The sequence below is a fragment of the Lygodium microphyllum genome, chromosome 24 (assembly GCF_053477565.2).
Source record: "Lygodium microphyllum isolate KBCC chromosome 24, Lygodium_microphyllum_v1.1.10, whole genome shotgun sequence".
Lineage (NCBI taxonomy): Eukaryota > Viridiplantae > Streptophyta > Polypodiopsida > Schizaeales > Lygodiaceae > Lygodium > Lygodium microphyllum.
In genome coordinates this window covers 110,111,943-110,130,796 of record NC_141158.1, presented here as the reverse complement: position 1 = coordinate 110,130,796, position 18,854 = coordinate 110,111,943, and the positions used below count along the sequence as shown (strand labels likewise).

Genomic DNA, 18,854 nt, shown 5'->3' with positions numbered 1-18,854 from the left:
ATTTTTGGAGGTCTGATTCATGCTACTTCGATGAGACGAGATACATGTCATGATGCTGGACTATTAAGTCAATTTATGGAAGTGCCATGGAAGCCACACTTGGATGCTAGTGCAGCCAATGTACCATTTTTGGCAGCAATGTGAAAGTCTAAAGGATCTGTGTGGTCCAGAGGGACAAAGGCCTAAAACCTAGCAGAGGCTTCGAGGCAACTAAAGTTAGAGGTAAGTATCCATGTGCTACTACGTGAAGTTTCACGAACAGTTTCACCTATGGAAGGATGCAGATGAATGGAGGGTGACCTGGTAGATCACCCTCAGTGTTGCACTTTACCTTAATGTGTTTCAATTAGAGCTGAATTTGGATCAAGCTCATTCAGGTTCAGTAAAGCAAGAGGATCGCCTAATGCTCAAGGGGGACATTGCATGGTCCACTGCTTGAAAAAAACTTATTTCCCAAAAGGTGAAAGACCTTTCAATGAGGAATTTAAGAGGTAAATACCAATTCCTAGAAGCCCTGTTATATCAGTACTCCTTTCTTTAGGTATGCAAGCCAAAGACAAACAGTCAATAGGGAGGGTGACAATTATCCTTAAGGGATCGAAGGTTAAAAAATATAAGACTCCAAAGGTGAAACGAGACATACACATTTGGCTCCTCGTCTTGTAGACTAGGGAAGCAACAAAAAAACAAATAGATTTGAGCTTGAACACAAACATTTACATCCATGCAAGAGCCTAATGTACTGGTGAGGAAGCTTATTTGTCTCCAATTTCGGAAGATTGAACCAACAATACACAGCCTGAAATAGGCTGAGAATGACAAAGTTTGAAAGATGAGACTACTTGCCGGTATGTGCATGTCTATGGACTTATCGGAGACTCTTGTAGCCTCCTATCCCTGTAAATTCGTGTTGATAAAAAATCTGACTTCCCCCCAAAGTATCAAAAATTTGGAAGATGGACCAACAACACCAGCCCGAAATGAGGGAATTTTGCTTATGGAGGAAGTACTGAAACACAGAGCTTGTCTTGTCAAAGAGAATATCTAGGAACATTGAGAGTACAAACGGATTGGCATGTTTGCTCCAACATGTACTTTTTGGTCATCAATGACATTTTAACAAATTCAAATGTGTTTATACCCACTGCAGGCATAATGGCCCATAGGCGTCCCTTGAAGATAGAATGTGCTGAAAATAAGCATAATCACAAGGTCAGTATTTCATGATAGATATTATATTCAATGAAACTGCGACATATCTTATAAGACCTCGTAAGGTACATAGTTGCTTCAACAATATTCCTCAGCCAATAGTCGCCAAGAGAGCTAAATTTTATGTTTAGCATTACACTTGAAGGTATACATGGGTACAATGATACAAGGACGCATCATCACCAATGCTGGTGAAAATTACTTTATGCTTCCCCGGAAAGGATAAAAATAGATAAGATAGGATACAATGTTGAATAGCATACACTGTTCTTAACCCCTGTTCCAACCACATTGTACAACTTGGGCATGTGGGTGTCATGAGGGTCATAGACTGCTTCAATGTACAAATTTTGTCATGCTGTCTATTTCTTGTGTTTCTTGTTCTATCCTGCAAGCTGTCACTTTCTGCCACCACTCTCCAACTCTGATTTCCAAACAATGTCTTGAATTCCTTTGGAAAACTTCTTATAGAACTGGAACCACATTCAAAGTCGTTTCAATTTATTGCTGTCAATTCCAAAGTTTGGTGCAGTCCTTCGCTCTGAACCTTAAGCAGAGAACTTACCTTATGAAATTCAAGTGTGTCGCCACCTGCTTTGCGCACCTCCACCATAAAAAGTGACGGGGCCACTTGAAATACCTGCCAAAATGAACCAAACCATGAGTACCCCAAATCAAAAGTTTACTTAGAGGTCTGGTGCAGTGTAATATGCCAAAATTTACCTCTGTTGCTACAGAAAGGTGACCTTTTCTCCCTGTTTTTGCCCCCTGCAGCTTCATCTGTGATAAAGATAAAATTTGAGCATCACAAAAAAAAAAAGGGAAAACAGAGCCAGCTAATAAAATTGGAGGTGACTTTCTCACTTACACAGACCATAAACAGAGCATTGCTAACCACTGGAACTAATGGACTCATACAGAAGACAAGGAATTCCTGAATCTAATTGGATTAACTATCACTCAACCTCAAGTAGGAGAAGTGCTTTAAAAAAGAAAAGGCTATCTGGCTGCTGAAATGGTCAGTTTCCACTTGTTTCAAGCTTTGATCAAATGTCTCAGATGAAGCAAGTGAGAAAATTACGCCAAAGTGAACAGCAGAAGCAAAGCACAGCCCATCAAGTTATTCAAAAACTACATAAAAGTTAAGAGACCATATCTGGCTCAAATCAAGTATTAACTTGCAAGAAGAGTAGATTCCACCTTGTAATTCTTTTTCTGTACATTGAAGCCTAATGGTTTGGCTGTCTCCTCAATTTTTGAGACAATTTCTTGTGCAGGATGTTTTGATGTAAATCTTGTCTCTCGTTTTACAAGATGTTCCTGCAAATTGCACCTATTAGTTCCCATCCTTGATGCATCAAAAATCACCAGTGGAACTAGAGTTTTGCACCTGCTGTGCTTCAAATAAGCTAGATAGGTTGAGGCCCTGCGACATTGAAATCAGCTGAAATGCATTCATCATCACAGGCTTGGTTTCTTTCTCCTTTGTTACTAGATGCTCCTGCAGTCATTAATCCAAAGTTATGTAACGGATTCAGAAATGAAAAGGTAAATGTCTCGCACGAAAAGGGCACCTACTTCTGAGTTGTTGAAAACGGCATCAACATCCTCAAGATTGACGTCTTCTTCTTCATGGAACTGGGGTGGTTTATATCCTTTCTTGAACCATTGATTTTCAAGAATGTCTGGAATAGTTATCCTCTGCAAAAACCAGTAATTGGATAAGCTATAGTGGTCTCCATTTACAAGCCTCTTTTTGAATCTTTGGAAGAAGAGCTAAACCATCACATTCACACGAGAATGTTCTGGAAAATCTGAATACCAATGACAAAACTTACAGTTTGCGGGTTTGGGTCCATGATCCTCCGTATAAATCTGCAAGCGCCATGTGTAAACCATGCAGGACAAGTGAAATCAGCTTTAGTGATCTGCAGAATAACAACCCTCCTGAGATCACAGTTTTAGGTGCCGATCATATCAATCTCTATTCACGAATTTGATGTGAATGAAAATCAGTAAGTTGATCACATCACTTTCAAGCTGTCAAGAAAAAGTTAAACACATCATTTTCAAGCAGATGACTAGGAAGAGAGGATAAATGAGGATAATAATCAGACTGCTATTGTTGGCAAAGAGTTTGTTTATAAAACTCATGTACCTGCAGATACAGGTACGGCCCTTTACATGCGGATACAGGTACAGCCCTTTCATACTGTAATGCCCGAAGCCCATAGGAACAAGGTTAAAAGGACAAAGCAAAAGCATAAAGAGATACAAAGTTTCTTGCCTCCGTTTACTTCTCATGTTGTCATCAACTGCTGTCTAGCCACCATTGAAATCGACCATGAAGATACCTTAATCCATTAGAATTGCCTCCGCTATCTGCGCTATGCCGATGCGCAACGTGGAGTGAGGGCAATCGCAAAGTTGGGCCCTGGATGGGGAATGTTCTACTACCTGACCAAAGATCGCTGTTTCTCTAAGCTCCAGCTCTGTGGCACGGACAGCTAAGAGCTGTTCCTCAGATAGGATGACGCGCAAGGTGTTTGATTGGGGGGCACTCGTAGAGGGAGGGAGCAATTGGGCGGGGGGGGGGGGGGGCTGTATTTTTTGTGCTAGTGGGGGGATGCTGGACATTGTTGGAGGCCGGTTCCGAACTGACACAATGCAAGTTTGGGCCTGTTGGGCGGGGCCGGGGCTGGGGCCACAGGTGTGGGAGAGGCGACGAGAAATTGGATATTGGGGACGCGTGCCTAGGAGTCCTTAATGTCTATGCCACTACTGAGGTTAGGGCACGCAATAGGTTTTGGGTGGAGATCGTGGAAGGACTCCCAAGGTAGACTCCTGGATTGTTGGAAGAGACTTCAACAACCTGGAGGCTTTAGAGGACCAGCAGGGCAAAGGCAAAAACTACCAGGGCATGGCTGGGGAGAAGCAAGAGGCATGGGAGGTCTTTCTACTGGCAGTAGGAGCACGCGATACTTGGAGAGACCCTGCCTTCCACAGGAGGGAGAGGTCGTTGGACTTCTCTTGGGGATACAAGCGGCTAGGTGGAGTCTTGCTGGAGCGGTTGGACAAGTTCTATGTAGGAGAGTGGGGATGCTCTCGTGGAGGCTAGGTTGGGCAGTCGGCACGCACCACATTGTCCGATCATTGCCCGGTTCTCTTGACACTTGATCCCCCAGCATCTGCCCTAGACACACGATCCTGTCGGATCCCTGACGCAATCTATAGGAGGGAGAAGGTGAAGAGTCAGATTGAGGAGATTTGGACCATGGAAGTGGAAAGGAGAGACCGGATCGTAGAGGAGGTTGCAAAGGTCCTAGCTGAGTCGCGAGTCATATCTACTAGGAGGCAGCCCTACGGGCCAAGCAGCAGAGCTGAGAGAAGGAGAGAGCACTCCGACAAGACCTTGCAACCACGCAAATATTATTACAGGAGGTACTAGGGAATCCCACCCTTCACGCAGAGGAGGTGCACGTGCGAGCAGCCATCACCGGCCTTGAGGACAAGCACTCGGAGTTCTCATTCCGCACCCTAGCAGCCTTCTGGGTACGGAAGGGGGACACGATGTGCATGGAGTTTTTTCAGTGCACCAGCCCCACACCTCAAGAGAGCAGATACGCAGCCCTCGGGATCAGTATGGGAGGACTTGCTCTAGCCTAGACGAGGTGTTGGAGATTACCACCGACTACTACAGACGCCTTTTCCAGTAGGAGGCAGCCTCAGCTAGAGAACAGCGATGTAGATAGCATGTCTGGGATCACATCCCGTCCCTCGTCATGGAGGAGATGGGACGCTCCCTCCTAGCTCCCTTCACAGAAAAGGAACTAGACGAGGCTTTCCATACACAGGATGGGCAGAAATGCCCAAGAGAGGATGGCCTTTCTAAGGCTTTCTTCACTACCTACTGGGAGGTGGTGAAGGACCCCTTACTAATGGCCTTCCAAGAAATTTTCACTTTAGGACAGATGCCACGAAGTCTTTCAGCAGGCCTCATTAGTCTTCTCTCCAAACGATGAGACCGCGCGGCTGGAGCTTTCCCAATGGAGACCGATCACTTTATTGTCGGTGGCCTATAAGGCACTAGCAAAGATAATTGATAAGCGACTACGCCCTATGCTTCCAGACATCATTCATGACACACAGACAGGCTTTGTCCAGGACAGGAGCATCCTAGACAATGTATTCAACTTCTTTGAGGCAACAGAGTGGGCTCAACACAGTGGCAAGGACTAGCCATACTACTGGATTCCAGAAAGCCTACAACAGGGTAGACTAGGATTTCCTAGAGGGCACCATGGTGAGGTTGGGCTTCCCCCAAGCATGGATCCACGGGGTCTCCGCCCTTTACAAATCAGCTATCAGCAAGGTTCCCATAGGTGGCAAGCAAAGAGAGGAGTTTCGGCTCGAGAGATTGATCCGGCAAGGCTGCCCCCGGCCCCGTACCTGTTCCTACTCTTTGCACAAGCGATGACTCACTTCCTCAGGTCACGCGTGGGCGGTTTACATGGCCTTGGACTTCCAATGAGAGAGGAGACAGAGTTGTTAGACTCAAAGTATGCAGATGACACAATACTCTACATAAACAACGATGAGTTGATGCTAGAGAGAGTGAGACTAGCTCTTGAGGTGTTCTGTACTGCAGCGGGAGCGAAAATCAACTGGCGAAAGTCGGTTGGTTTCCTTACAGACCCGGACTCTAGTACGGAATGGGGCGTCCGCTTGGGATTTAGATGGGTGAGCAGAGGGCAAACTGTCCGTTACCTAGGGTTCCAAATGGGACTCAACATCACTCCTGCCCAGCAGTTTCTTCCAGTCCTCGACTCTATTCAAAGGAAGCTAACCTACTAGAGTATTGCTCACCTATCCCTAGCAGGCCGAGCCCTGGTGGTGAACCAAGTCTTCCTAGCGACGGCCTGGTACATCGCCTCGTGTTGGTGCTTCTCCTCATCCTGTGTAGTGCAACTTCACCGCCTAGTACGAAACTTCCTTTGGTTCGAGTCAGATGGTTCCAACGATTCTCGGGCCAAGGTGGCGTGCCGACATCGGTCAGAGGGAGGGCTTGGGATCATAGATCCAGAGTATCAAAGTATGGCCCTCTTGGCCAAGCTAGTAGTCCACGGCCTCAGTCCAAGAGGGCAGACCAAGAAGGTCCTAATGCAGAAGGGTCTTCAGGATTGTAGACCAAGGCTTGGCAGTGAGTGGAGGCCGTCCCTGAGATGGATCTTCACGACAGCCCAGATCACCCCCCCCCACTCAGATCCCCCTTCCTACGTAGCTTGCTCCGTATGTGGTAGGGCTTCCGTAAGGCCATAATCCAAAGCCCCCCAGGTTGCAAGGAGGAGATAGACCGTCAGTCGGTGATCTAAAACCCCCAAGTCAGAGATCGGGAAGGGATACATATCGACAAGCGCCTCCATGTCCAGTGGGCTAGTTGGGAGGCTCGCCCGGCACGTACCATCAGGACATGGCGAAAGGTGTACAGGATGGTGAAAGAGGAGGTGCTGCAGCAAGTAGCAGGCTGCCAGAGAGGAGTGGAGCTGAGGAGAAGAGAGATAGACGCAGCAATACCTCAGGAGTGGCTTGCTTCCCTGATTCGAGAGTCAATAGAGCATGGGGAGGTATGGGCCGCTAGGTTCTCACCAGCACGTATCCCCCTACAGGTGGCAAGTAGAGTGGGCGGCTCTCCACTAGGGACCTTTACCGTGCAAGGGGGGGAAGGGGGGTGCATCTGGCCCTTGACAGAGGGCAGCAGGATGAGGGGATAGCTGTCCTTTCATAGAGAAGGGTGCGGGTGATTGGCCTTCAGGGGAAGACATGGCGGCCGGACCCTTACGTCTTCTGGGAGGAACTCAGGGAGTGACTCCTCTCGATCTCAGAGGACAGGCTACTTGATGAGCTAGAGTGGGACCCGAGAGAGTGGCTATGGCCGGCCACTACGGTCGCCAAGAAGTACACTGCCAAGTCTGGTAGACACGTACTGATGCAGGAGAACATGGATTGGGCACCATCACCTAGCAGGCAGTGGGCGGAGCACAGCATCACGGAGCCTTTTCAACGGACCTTCTGACACCACCTATGGGATGGTTGGAGGCAAAGGAGGGTATCGTATTTTTTATGGCTGGTGGCACACGGAGGCTTGGTAGTGGGAAGCTGGCTAGCCCAAATGCAGGAGGGAGGTTGTAAGCATTGCACACAGCAGTCTATGAACCCCAAAGCACTGCCTTTGGTCGTGCGAGGCGGCATAGCTAGTGTGGAGAGGAGCATGCCGCATCCTTCGCCGTATAGCACCCAACCTTGGATATATCTCATGGGGAGCTTTCTATTGGCAGGCAATCAGCCAGGGCCGTCACTTGCTATATGAGGCTAGGATGCAGGACACAATATTCATTATTGAGGCAGGGTCGTGCGCAGGGGTCGGCTTGGAGGCTCTACCCATCCGCCAGGTACTAGAGCCCAAATCAAACCACTCTGTGGTATGGGAGATCATAAGGAGTCTTACTAGATGGCATATCTAGAAGGCGCGATGTTAGGAGGCTTTTGGCGGAGAGAGACTTTCAGCACAGGCAACCTTAGCAGAGCTCTGGACCTCCATCGTCCACTCTCTCCGCGGCCAATGGGACCAGGTGCAGGGCGAATCCAAGGCTCGGCATGAGCTCCATTGTCATTTCTTGCGCACTTGGGTCGACCAGGACCTGTTTTTCATGATGCACGCAAGCAGCCCCAGATAGCGATATACCCCCCTCCATGGCTTCTTGCCCCCATCTCCCCTAGACCGCCCTGAGAGGCTTGTACATCTGATAGATCTGTGACTTTGCATCAGCTCCAGCTAGTCTGCTTGAGCATGAGCACTTCCTTGTATTCAAGATTTTTCTGAAGTAATATAATTAGCCACATTTTATTTGCAATATATATACACACACTAAATGACTCATGTGACCAAGAAAACAAAGATTGACATTATTCATTATTCTATACAATCCAAATGAGCATTCAACATAGCATCAATATTTGCATGCATCATGGTCCACTATCCATGCCCAACATCAACTTTAGTTGTAAAGGGAGCCATCAATATATGCAAACATCATGTATAACAACTCAAAACAAAACTCTGACAATCAATGCCAATATCCATATCAAGGTGTCAAGTAAATCCATGATATAATGATGATTACAGGAGTCCCAAGAAAATTAGGGTATGGCATTTGTGAAAGTTTAAAATAGGTGTTTCAACGTTTATGAAATGCCTAGGTATGAAACGAGTTTCCTAACTTTACGAAATGGCTTTCTTGGCAACTACGTTTTAGAGAGAGTGTGTGAAACCCCTAAATTTGGAGGGTCATTCCACTTCTATAAATAGACAGGCTGCCCCCATTCAGTCTTCATCTGTTCATGCAAGTTTCTCACTCTACCATGCAAATTTCAGCCATCAACCACCTACCATTTGCTATTCAGCCATCACCGACTGCAGCCCATCATTATTCAACCCTAGGTGGCCTATTTCTAGCTATTGCCCTATTATTTGGAGGTCTCCATCTTCTGTGTCATCATAGCACCTAATCAACCTGTGTTTTCAGCATCTGGTGCTAAGCCACAAGGAGCTGCCATCTCTCCCACTGGGCGACTGCTCTAATACTAGCCTTTTTGCTGTCCAACACACTGCCTCTCATGTTGTCTCCTTGCAATTCTCTACCTCAGGTGATCAATTCTTGGCCTTCTCTAGTGGTACACCACTACATTTACCAAAATTTGAACTCCGACCACTATGTTTTGGTGACCAGCCTGCTGCCCCTCATTATTCAGCACTCTCTCGTCTCCAACTAGTGGCTACAATACTTGGGTTCGGTCTCCAGTGCATGTCACTCTCCGACACTATTACTCTGCCCTTGGGCACCTTATACACTCTTCATTCATTTACAGTTTTCATTCACTTGAAAGTCGGGTTCTTTCTCTCTCCTTTTGCTTGTGTTTGTTTTTGTGTTTTGAGTTTTGAGTTTGCGCATCTGTATCTATATCGTTGTGTTTCTATCATGGTTGTACACTCTGTGTTTCCTCAATGTAAACCCTAGCAGCTGCTACACACTTTTCTTTACATGGTATCAAACCCAATGCTTTTGTAAAGAGTATCTTGCAGATATTGTGGAGTGCTAGGTTTTGTACAAGGCACATGAACGACCCGTAACAAAATCACAATGTCTCCGTCTACCTTCTTCTTGGGACCCCATGATGTCTTATGGGCATGGCCTCTCTTGAGAAGAACAAGTACCTTATGTTGATTGTTGATGACGTTAGTCGTTATGTGTGGTGCTATTTCTTGGAGTACAAGAGCAAGGTGTGCACCTGTTTTTTGCAACTGGAAGGTGTTTGCTAAGAAGCAAATATCCTTCAAAGTTTCTCCATCACTAGAGGCCCTAAGGAGGTATTATGGACTCCGCAAGGAAGACGACACCCCACCACCTTCACCTTCTTTGATTTCTCCTATTCCAAATTTCAATCTCATGACAAAGGAGGAGTTTCAAGAGTACTTGTCATCACGTACTTATGCCACTCCTACTAGCTTTGCTACTCCATCCGGACCAGTTGATGAGGCTAGCCACCACTCCGATCATGGAGGACATATGACACTTGGGACAACTGGCGACCCATCTTCATCATCTCAACCAAAACCTCTCACCACTCAGACTAAGTCTGAGAGATGGCATGCTTGGTTTGGCCACCTCAATTATGATTATCTTCAATTAAAGCCAACAACCCATTGACTCACCTCTACGCTCACACAGGAGTGTCAATGATCCTCGGTAGGACACTTGGGCACTTATTACTCTCCGTACGAGAGGTTTTTTCCCCCAGATTTATTCCTTTTATTTTATGTGCCCATGTTACATAGTTTGGGCACTTATCATGTTTTACACCCTTCGAGTGTGAACATCCTCTTACAACCCTAAGGTTTAGGGGTTGTACTTTGTACTTGCACTAGAGATTTCTGCATTGGGTGTCGTGCTATCACACTCTCTTCACTATCAACTATACTTGTAGCTGAGCTCGAGCTTCGATCCTTATGCATTCTCTCACCTCTCACATTTGGTATCAAAGCTCAGCTCCTGGCCACCACCGAGCTAAGCCACCAACTCGCAACTCCATCTTCTTGGCATTCAGCTCCAGGTGCCACCAGCTCATCCATGGGTCTCCTCTGCCTTCCAGGCCAGCACCGCCAAGGCCTAGCATGGCCTTGTCTGCCACCACCAACTCTGTCCTCAACACCTGCAGCACCGCCCCCACAGGCAGCGCATCCGCCCCTAAAGCGCCCAGTTTGCCAGACAAAAGCCAGATCCTAGCGCCGCCTGCGCAGGCAATGCCTTTGCCTGCGGTGCCCCCTGCCTACCGTGCCTTTGCACCTTGCACCTCGACACCACCTAAGCCACCTACCCCAACCCACAATAATCCTGCGTCAAACCTGCCAAGTCCATCAACAGAGGAGTCGCCCGTCAAACATGCCTAGCCTATCTGCCCTTGTGCCAGACCCTGCAGCTCCCCTGTGCAGCACCTCCAGTTGCATTGCTCGCCTAGCCCCTAGACGCCCCTAGACTACCTCTACGCAGCCACCATAGGCACCCGCCAACAGCCTACACAAACCTCATCAGCGCCCGCCACCTTAGCCATGTTTGCCAAGACTATCAGTTCTGCTCCAACTCTTCTCAATCACACTCAAATATAAAAAAGAAAATTTATTAATTTTTTATTCAGTGAGTGTCTGGAACACATTTTACACAAATTTTGTGCAATTTTGAATCAAAATTTTGGGGCTTTTGTAGTCAGCTCAAAGATTGGCAAATATGCATCATTGACAATCTGAAATAGACTGATTTCGTGCATTTTGGGACAAAAAATTTTGGGGCTTTTGCATTTTCAATGCTAGTGAGCACTTTTTGCACCTTGGACGGTGTGCATTTCAGACAGCTTTTCGATAGTGTGTGATTAACTTTGCTAATTACAGCTCACTGTTTGTTGTAATTTTTGAAAATTCTAAGATTTGCAGGTTCGTTCAGCTTGAAATATTGCTCTTTTGCTCTTTAATCAGTGACATTTATCATGGAAAATCAGTGAGGTGATGTATTTATAAATGTGTCCAAGGAGGATAGGTTGGATGGCAACAACTATTCCCTATGGTCCTTTATGATGCAGAATGTGCTGATTGCAAAGAATCTTTGGGATTATGTCAGCGGTGAAGTTAGGCCCGAAGTTGAGGCTTCTACTACACCTCTAGGAGGACGTGGACAACGGGCAACTCAGCTTGTTCAGCCTGCTCCAACTCAGCCACTTCCCTAGCGATCAACGACACAAGGATACACATGCTTTGTCGTTGATTGCATTGGCAGTTCAACGGTCTATCATCCCTCACATTCGGTCTGCAGCTTCTTCACGAGAAGCATGGCCGACCTTAGAGCAAATGTTTGCTGGAAAGAATGAGACACGCATCTCTTTCTTCAAGAAAGAGCTTGGGACTGTGAAGATGGATGAGGGTGATTCTATGTGCGTGATCATCTAAATAAAATTCAAGACTTGCGTAAGCAACTTATGAATGTAGATGAGCATAACTCAGATGCGCAATTGATATCTACTACCTTGAATTCATTGTCGTCCTTGTATTTGGCCTTTCATACGGCCTTGAAATCACCATGGGGATTTCTCCACGGCCACTTACCTTCCTTCAGTTGATCAGTTTACTCTTAGAGAAAGAGCAGACAAGAAAGAACACTGATGTGGATGTTATAGCCTTTGAGCAAGCTTTTATGACAAGGCAGAAGGGCAAGGGGAGCCAAGCTAAAAATGCTCCACAGAGCTCTGGGACTTCAAGTACTTCACAGGACAACAAGAAACAGGGGGCACACAAGCCAAGAAGGGCAAGTGCCACTATTGCAGGAAGCCAAGACACTACATCACAAAATGTAGAAAGCGCATAACCGAGGAGGAGGAGTAGTAGTCAAGAATATCTGTTTCCGATGCACCCTCTACTGGTATTGAGTCTGCGTCCTTTGTTGCAAACAGGGACTATTGTTTTTTCACATGCAATTATGACTCTTCTTGGGCTAATAGAGCATTCATCTCTACTGAGGATGCGAGCGCATGGTTTTTTGACAATGGTGCTTCCAAGCACATCACATATTGCAGAGATTTGTTTTCTTATGTTATTGAAGCCCCGGTTGGCAAGTCTGTATTGTGTGCCAACAATGCATCATGCCCTGCTAGAGGCATTGAGGAGATTGTGTTGGCAGTCATTGATGGCTCTATTCTCTGCTTGTAGGATGCCTTATTTGTACCAAGCATAAAGAAGAATTTGTTATCTATTTCTTCTTTAGCAAGGTGTGGTTTGCAAGTCACTTGCAACTATCTGATTACAAATTGTGCATTCGGATATATGTGGCCCTATGCAAACAAAGTCATTGAGTGGTTGTTACTATTTTGTCACTTTTATTGATGACTTTACTCGCTTTTGCAAGGTCTACTCTTTGGCGAAAAAGTTAAAAGTGTATGATGCATTTTTGGCTTTTGTAGCACTTGCTTAAAATCAACCTGGCTGCAAGGTTAAGACTCTTCGTTTGGACCGAGGGGAGGAATATATATCTTCTATGCTGAATTCTTTTTTGAAGCAGAAAGGCATTGTTCATCAATATATTATTGTTTATACTCCACGTCAGAATGGGGTTGCAAAGATGTCACAACTCTATAGAAACAGAATTTGTATCCTTTTTTCATTAATTTGTCTATATAATGATTTATTAAATTTGTTTCCTTTGCACTAATTAGATATAAAGAAAAGTGCATTGGAGCTGGCCACTGATGAGTGGTCACAGGTTATGGTGGACCCACGTGGTGGGTTAGAGAAAAGATAGTTCACACTTCCACCTATATGGCCCGATTGGGCGCCTGTGACCAGAACTCACGCATATCAGGGATAGAAAGGATTGATGCCTTGAAGTGTGGGCTAGATCCGCCAGAACAGACAGTTACAATCAACAAGATGGCATGATCATGAAATGCTTGTACAATGTGCATGTGTGGGCTGAAAGCTTGAAATGCACATTTCTTTGCATAGGAAAGTCACATGAAGATTCTGATACCGTTTTTGCGATGTACACGGAAAAAGCTTTCATATGACATCCATATTGGGGGGTCCCTAAATTTTAGGAGGTCCCTAAATTTTAGGAGCCTCGAATTAGCCTAAAAATGCTAGTCCTAAAAAATAGGGATGTCATTCTAAAATAGTAAATTCTGTAGTCTGACTGTGCTTACTAAATTTGGTTGTTTCTATTCTTGACAATATTCAGCCCAAAAAGGAAGGCCATAGAGAAGAGACAAGTGTCAAGACACTTGTCACACAAGTTTCCAAGTGTCCCACCACTTGTCACATCTCATGACATGTGGCTGGACACTTGTCTTGTGCTACTCCACTTTCCCCTTTTGTACTAGCTCTTCCCTCTCCTATAAATAAGAGCTCGTTTTTCTTCATTCAGCATCATTTTTCTTTGCTGTAAACTCATGTACAGCACCCACAGATAGCCAGAAACTGGCCCCATCCATCCCCATTATCATCCCGCACTTCTCCATTATCAAATTTCTCCATATTCCCTCTTCTATCACTGCTGTTTTACACGATAGCAAGCCTGTAAATTCATTACAGCACCTCCTTCTCGAGCTCTTCCTTTCACTCTAGCAACAAGAAGCAAGCCCTATCCATGTACTGCTGATCAACGATGAAGAAAGGCTGATTTCCCCTCTTTCTTCTCTCATACTGTAAAGAAATAAGTTCTTATCATTGCATAATAGATAATGCATGTGTGTTTGTACATCTTTGCATGATCTTGTGAGAGTGAGAATTACTTCTTCTCACTCTCAGGTTGATTGTAACTGAGCTCTTCCCTAAGGGACTTGGGTTGAGCAGAAATACATTCTTTCGCGCGGCCGGGGGGGGAGGGGATTTGCCCATCTTCAACCCTCAATCTTGTCTCCATTACTTTTACATTTTCATGGCTGTAATTTTGTGAGTAATTTTCATTTTCAGCTTTAAGTGTTCATTCTCTTTTATATTAAATCTCAAAAACAAGCGAATATCATAATTGTTAAGCATACTACGTTGTTCGGGGCGTTTACAAAAGAGGAAGAATCAGTCACTCATGGAGATGGCCAGATATATGCTGAAAGCAAAGAGCTTGCCACATAATTTTTGGATGGAAGCAATTATGTGTGCTTGCCATGTTTTGAACAAGTGCCCCACCAAGGCATTAAAGAATGTAACACCTTTTGAGGCTTGGAACAGCCGGCTTCAATTAGACATTTTCGTACTTTTGGGTGTCTTGCATATGCACACATTCCCAAGGTACTGAAGAAGAAGTTGGATAATAAATAAGGCTGTTAAATGCATTTTTATGGGGTACAACAGTGAGAGAAAAGGATAAAGATTATATGATCCTGTCTCTAAGAAGATATTTGTCAATTGGGATGTGGTTTTCAATGAAAAATCAAAATTATCCCTTGCTGGTTTTGATACATATCAAGCTAACAATGATGTATTTGAAGGGCTGCTGCCTGTTTCTTTCAATGACATAGCTAGAGTTTCAACAACTGAACTTGATGTTCAGCCAGCTACTCCATTGGGTAATGCAAAAAATCAGCCCATGGCTGATCTGAATATTCAGCAAGGTGCTGAATTTGAAATTCAACAAGAGCTTATACACAGTCAAGAGGCAAGGCAGATGCCTAGATGGTATTTGCGGACTATGAAAGATAGTCATTTGGATGCTCCTATTGCCGGTCGTACTAGAAGGCAAGCTCGTATGCATGATGGTGCGCATACCATGGAGTTTGTTATGGCAGCACATACACTTGATGACAAGGAGCCTGAATGTTTTGAGGATGCACAACATAGAGAGCATTGGATGGCAGCAATGCAAGCTGAGTTTGATTCCATCATAAAGAATCAAACATGGGATTTAGTGTCCTTGCTTGTTGGGAAGAAAGCCATTGGTAAAAAATGGGTCTATAAGCTGAAAAGAAATGCAAATGGATCCATTGACGAATATAAGGCTAGGCTTGTGGCTAAAGGCTACACACAAAAGAAAGGCATTGACTATGAGGAGACATTTGCTCCTACATCCCGCATGACTACCATTAGGTCTATGGTTGCTTTGGCTACCCATTATGGATGGACTGTGCATCAGCTTGATATAAAGACTACATTTATAAATGGGGAATTTCAAGAAGAAGTGTATGTACAGCAGCCCATTGATTTTGCAGTTGTGGGATCTGAACACTTGGTGTCCAAATTGAAAAAGGCTTTATATGGTTTGAAGCAAGCTCCTTGAGCCTGGTATGCAAAGATTAATGCCTTTTTACTAAGCCAAGGGTTCATAAACAGCTCATCAGAGTCTACCCTTTACATATGTAAAGAGGAGGGATCCTTGCTAGTCATATCTCTATATGTTGATGACCTTTTGCTTAAAGGGACACACGAAAATCAAATTTCAATATTCAAACTAAATTTGCAAAAAACTTTTGAGATGTCTGGTTTAGGGCCTTTGCATTATTACTTGGGCATTCATTTCATTCATGATGCTAGAGGCATTGGATTGTCACAGTCTAGATACATTGGTAAACTTCTTGAGAGATTTGGCTTACAAGATTGCAAGCCCGTTTGTACACCAATGGAACCTGGACTAAAGCTATCATTGCATAATGGCAGTGACTTGTTTGATATCCATACATATGCTCCAACAGTTGGATGTCTTATTTACTTATGCAACATAAGGCCAAACATACAGTTTGCAATTTCAACCCTAAGCAAATATTTGCATCAGCCACGCCTGTCACATTGCCAAGCTATCAAGCGTGTTTTCCGTTACTCGCAGGGTACTAGGACTCTTGGATTACTTTATGCTAATGGCAGACCACTGCACTTACATGCTTACAGTGATTCTGATTGGGCTGGTGACTATGATTCTCGTCACTCCACTCTTGGTAATTGTTTCTTTCTTGGCTCATCTTGCGTCTCTTGGCTTAGCAAGAAACAATCCACTATTGCCACTCATGTGAAGCTAAATACAAGGCAACTTTCACTCCCATAGTTGAATCGTAGGGCTTTATACGCTTGTTAGCTGATTTGGATGTATCTATCATGGAGTTCACTGACATTCTAAGTGCAATTGCAGTGGCATGGAACCCAGTGTTTCATGCACGCACGAAACACATTGAGATTCACTACCACTTTGTCAAAGAGAGGCTACATGCAGGTAATATCAGCCTTGTCTATTGTCCTACCACCAGTAATGTGGTAGACATCTTCACCAAAGTTCTTCCTCGTTATAAATTTGAAGCATTCTGCAATGCTTTAAATTTGATCTACTTTGGTGGATGACCCTTGTATATTGATCACTCTTCACTCCAAGGGGATTTGTTGGGATGACTCACACCTACGCTCATAGAGGAGTGTTGATGATCCGTGGTAGGACACTGGGGCACTTTTTACTCTCCGTACAAGAGGTTTTTTTCCCCATATTTATTTCCTTTTATTTTATGTGCGTATGTTACACAATTTAGGCACTTATCGTGTTTTACACTCTTTGGATGTGAACACCCTCTTATAACCCTAAGGTTTAAGGGTTGTACTCTATACTTGCACCTTACACTCTAGAGGTTATTACATCGGGTGTAATGCTATCACACTCTCTTCACTATTACTTGTACTTGCAGCTGAGCTGGAGCTTCAATCCTTATGCATTCTCTCACCTCTCACACGTGAGTATCCTACATCCATGGGAAGCAAACTCATGATGCTCTTCCCAACAAGGCTTCGAGGTGGTCTTCCGCATCCTTGGATCTTGTTTCTACCCATCTTTGTGGGCTGATGCGAACGGAGTCCCTTAAAGGGAGCTTGTATTTCACGCTAATTGTGGATGATTACAGCAAGATGACATGGGTTTATTTTTTGAAGCTAAAGTCGAAGCCCTTCTCCAACTTCACGGATTGATTACTCTTAAAGAAGAATCGCTTGGGTCAGAAACTAAAGACCTCACAATCAAATAAGGGCGGAGAATTTGTTTCTAATGAGCTTGCTCGTTTTTGTGCAGATCGTGGTATCCACTAGGAGTTAGCCAACACGAACACCCCTTAGGAGAATGGCATCTTGGAGCAGAAGAATCGCAGTGTGATCAAGATGGCCCATACCATGATGGAACATAGACAGACACCGAAGTGTCTATGGGTTGAGGTTGTGGCTACTGCAATCAACATCCTTAATCGCTCTCCTACTTCTCTTGTTGTTGGTATGACACCTTATGAGGCATATTTTGGATCTAAGCCACATGTCTCTTATTTCAGGGTTTTTGGGTGTGATGCCTATGTTCACATCTCGAAACCATAGTATGACAAATTTGAAGCGGCTTCCAAACGACCAGGGTTTTGTGGACTATAACTCGCAATCCCAAGGTTACTAATTGTATAATCCCATAAAGCAAGATGTCTACAAAAGCCGTAATGTTCAGTTCATGGGGATTCCACCCTCAAAAGGAGGTAAGATACACCCTGTTTTTTGGCGATTCATGAGATAGTTGGGCACCAGCGACTATACCTCTGGAGCCCTTGCCTTTTGAGGATTCTTCTTCACATGAGGAGGTTCTTCCTCCACCACCGGACTCTCCGATTGCACCCCACCAACAATCAGTGGACATTTCAAAGTCTTTAGCCCATGGGGAGTGACGGGAGAGATCCGGCCTCCTCCTCGTTGGGCCCATGACACTCTTCATGATGCAAAGATTGAGGGGGTCCCCGAGGAGTGACAGCCGCACGATGGTCCACAACGTTCTCAGAGATACCAAGCACATTTCACCAAGCTTGTATACACTAATTACTGTTTGATGACTCATACCATGCAGGATAGGGAGCCCACCTCCATGAAGCATGCTTTACAGCATGATCATTGGCGAAAAGCAATGAAGCAGGAGCTAGAGTCGATTGAGAGGAACGACACTTGGTATCTTGTGCCTAAGCCTTCTCATTAAAAGTTAACTAGAGTCAAATGGGGCTTCAAGTACCGCAGTGATGGCATGTTAGACAAACGCAAGGCCCACCTTGTTGCTAAAGGTTTTGCCCAACACCCAGGCATTGATTTCCATGATACTTTTGCTCCTACAACTCCGATGGCCACTATTCGTGTCGTTTTTGCCTTGGCTAGCCATAGGAGCTAGCCCGTCTATCAACTGGATTTGAAGTCTACCTTCTTAAATGGGGAGTTGAAGGAGAGAATCTATGTAGAGTAGCCTCTAAGCTTCGATTCTTCTGATGGTAAGGTGTACAAGTTGAGGAAGGCCCTCTATGGCCTTAAGCAGGCTCCCCGAGCTTTGAACAAGAAGATTGATTTGTTCTTCCAAGAGAGATTGGGGTATCGGCATTCCACGGCCGATCCACAGCTTTACATACACACCTCAGGTAGAGGTCGTGTGTTGTTTGTCCTTTATTCAGACGAATTAATTGTGACAAATGACCATGCTCAAATGGTCAAGCAGACAAAGACAGCACTTCATGAGAAGTTTGAGATGACGGATATGGGGCTTCTTCACTTCTTTTTAGGTCATGAGATCTATCAG

General features: G+C 45.0%; 1 protein-coding gene across 1 annotated transcript in view; it reads right to left on the bottom strand.

Annotated features, from left to right (window-relative positions):
• Positions 1-1,414: 1,414 nt before the first annotated feature.
• LOC148015516 (CBL-interacting protein kinase 32-like) overlaps positions 1,415-18,854 on the bottom strand; it is a 30,762-nt gene continuing 13,322 nt past the window's right edge. Inside the window, exons 8-14 of the mRNA XM_087665629.1 lie at positions 3,051-3,140; positions 2,791-2,913; positions 2,603-2,713; positions 2,413-2,532; positions 1,936-1,992; positions 1,778-1,852; positions 1,415-1,685 (exon numbers count right to left, since the gene is read on the bottom strand). Coding sequence (XP_087521755.1) covers positions 1,611-1,685; positions 1,778-1,852; positions 1,936-1,992; positions 2,413-2,532; positions 2,603-2,713; positions 2,791-2,913; positions 3,051-3,140 — 651 coding nt within the window. The 3' untranslated portion in view covers positions 1,415-1,610. The remainder of the gene's footprint in view (positions 1,686-1,777; positions 1,853-1,935; positions 1,993-2,412; positions 2,533-2,602; positions 2,714-2,790; positions 2,914-3,050; positions 3,141-18,854) is intronic.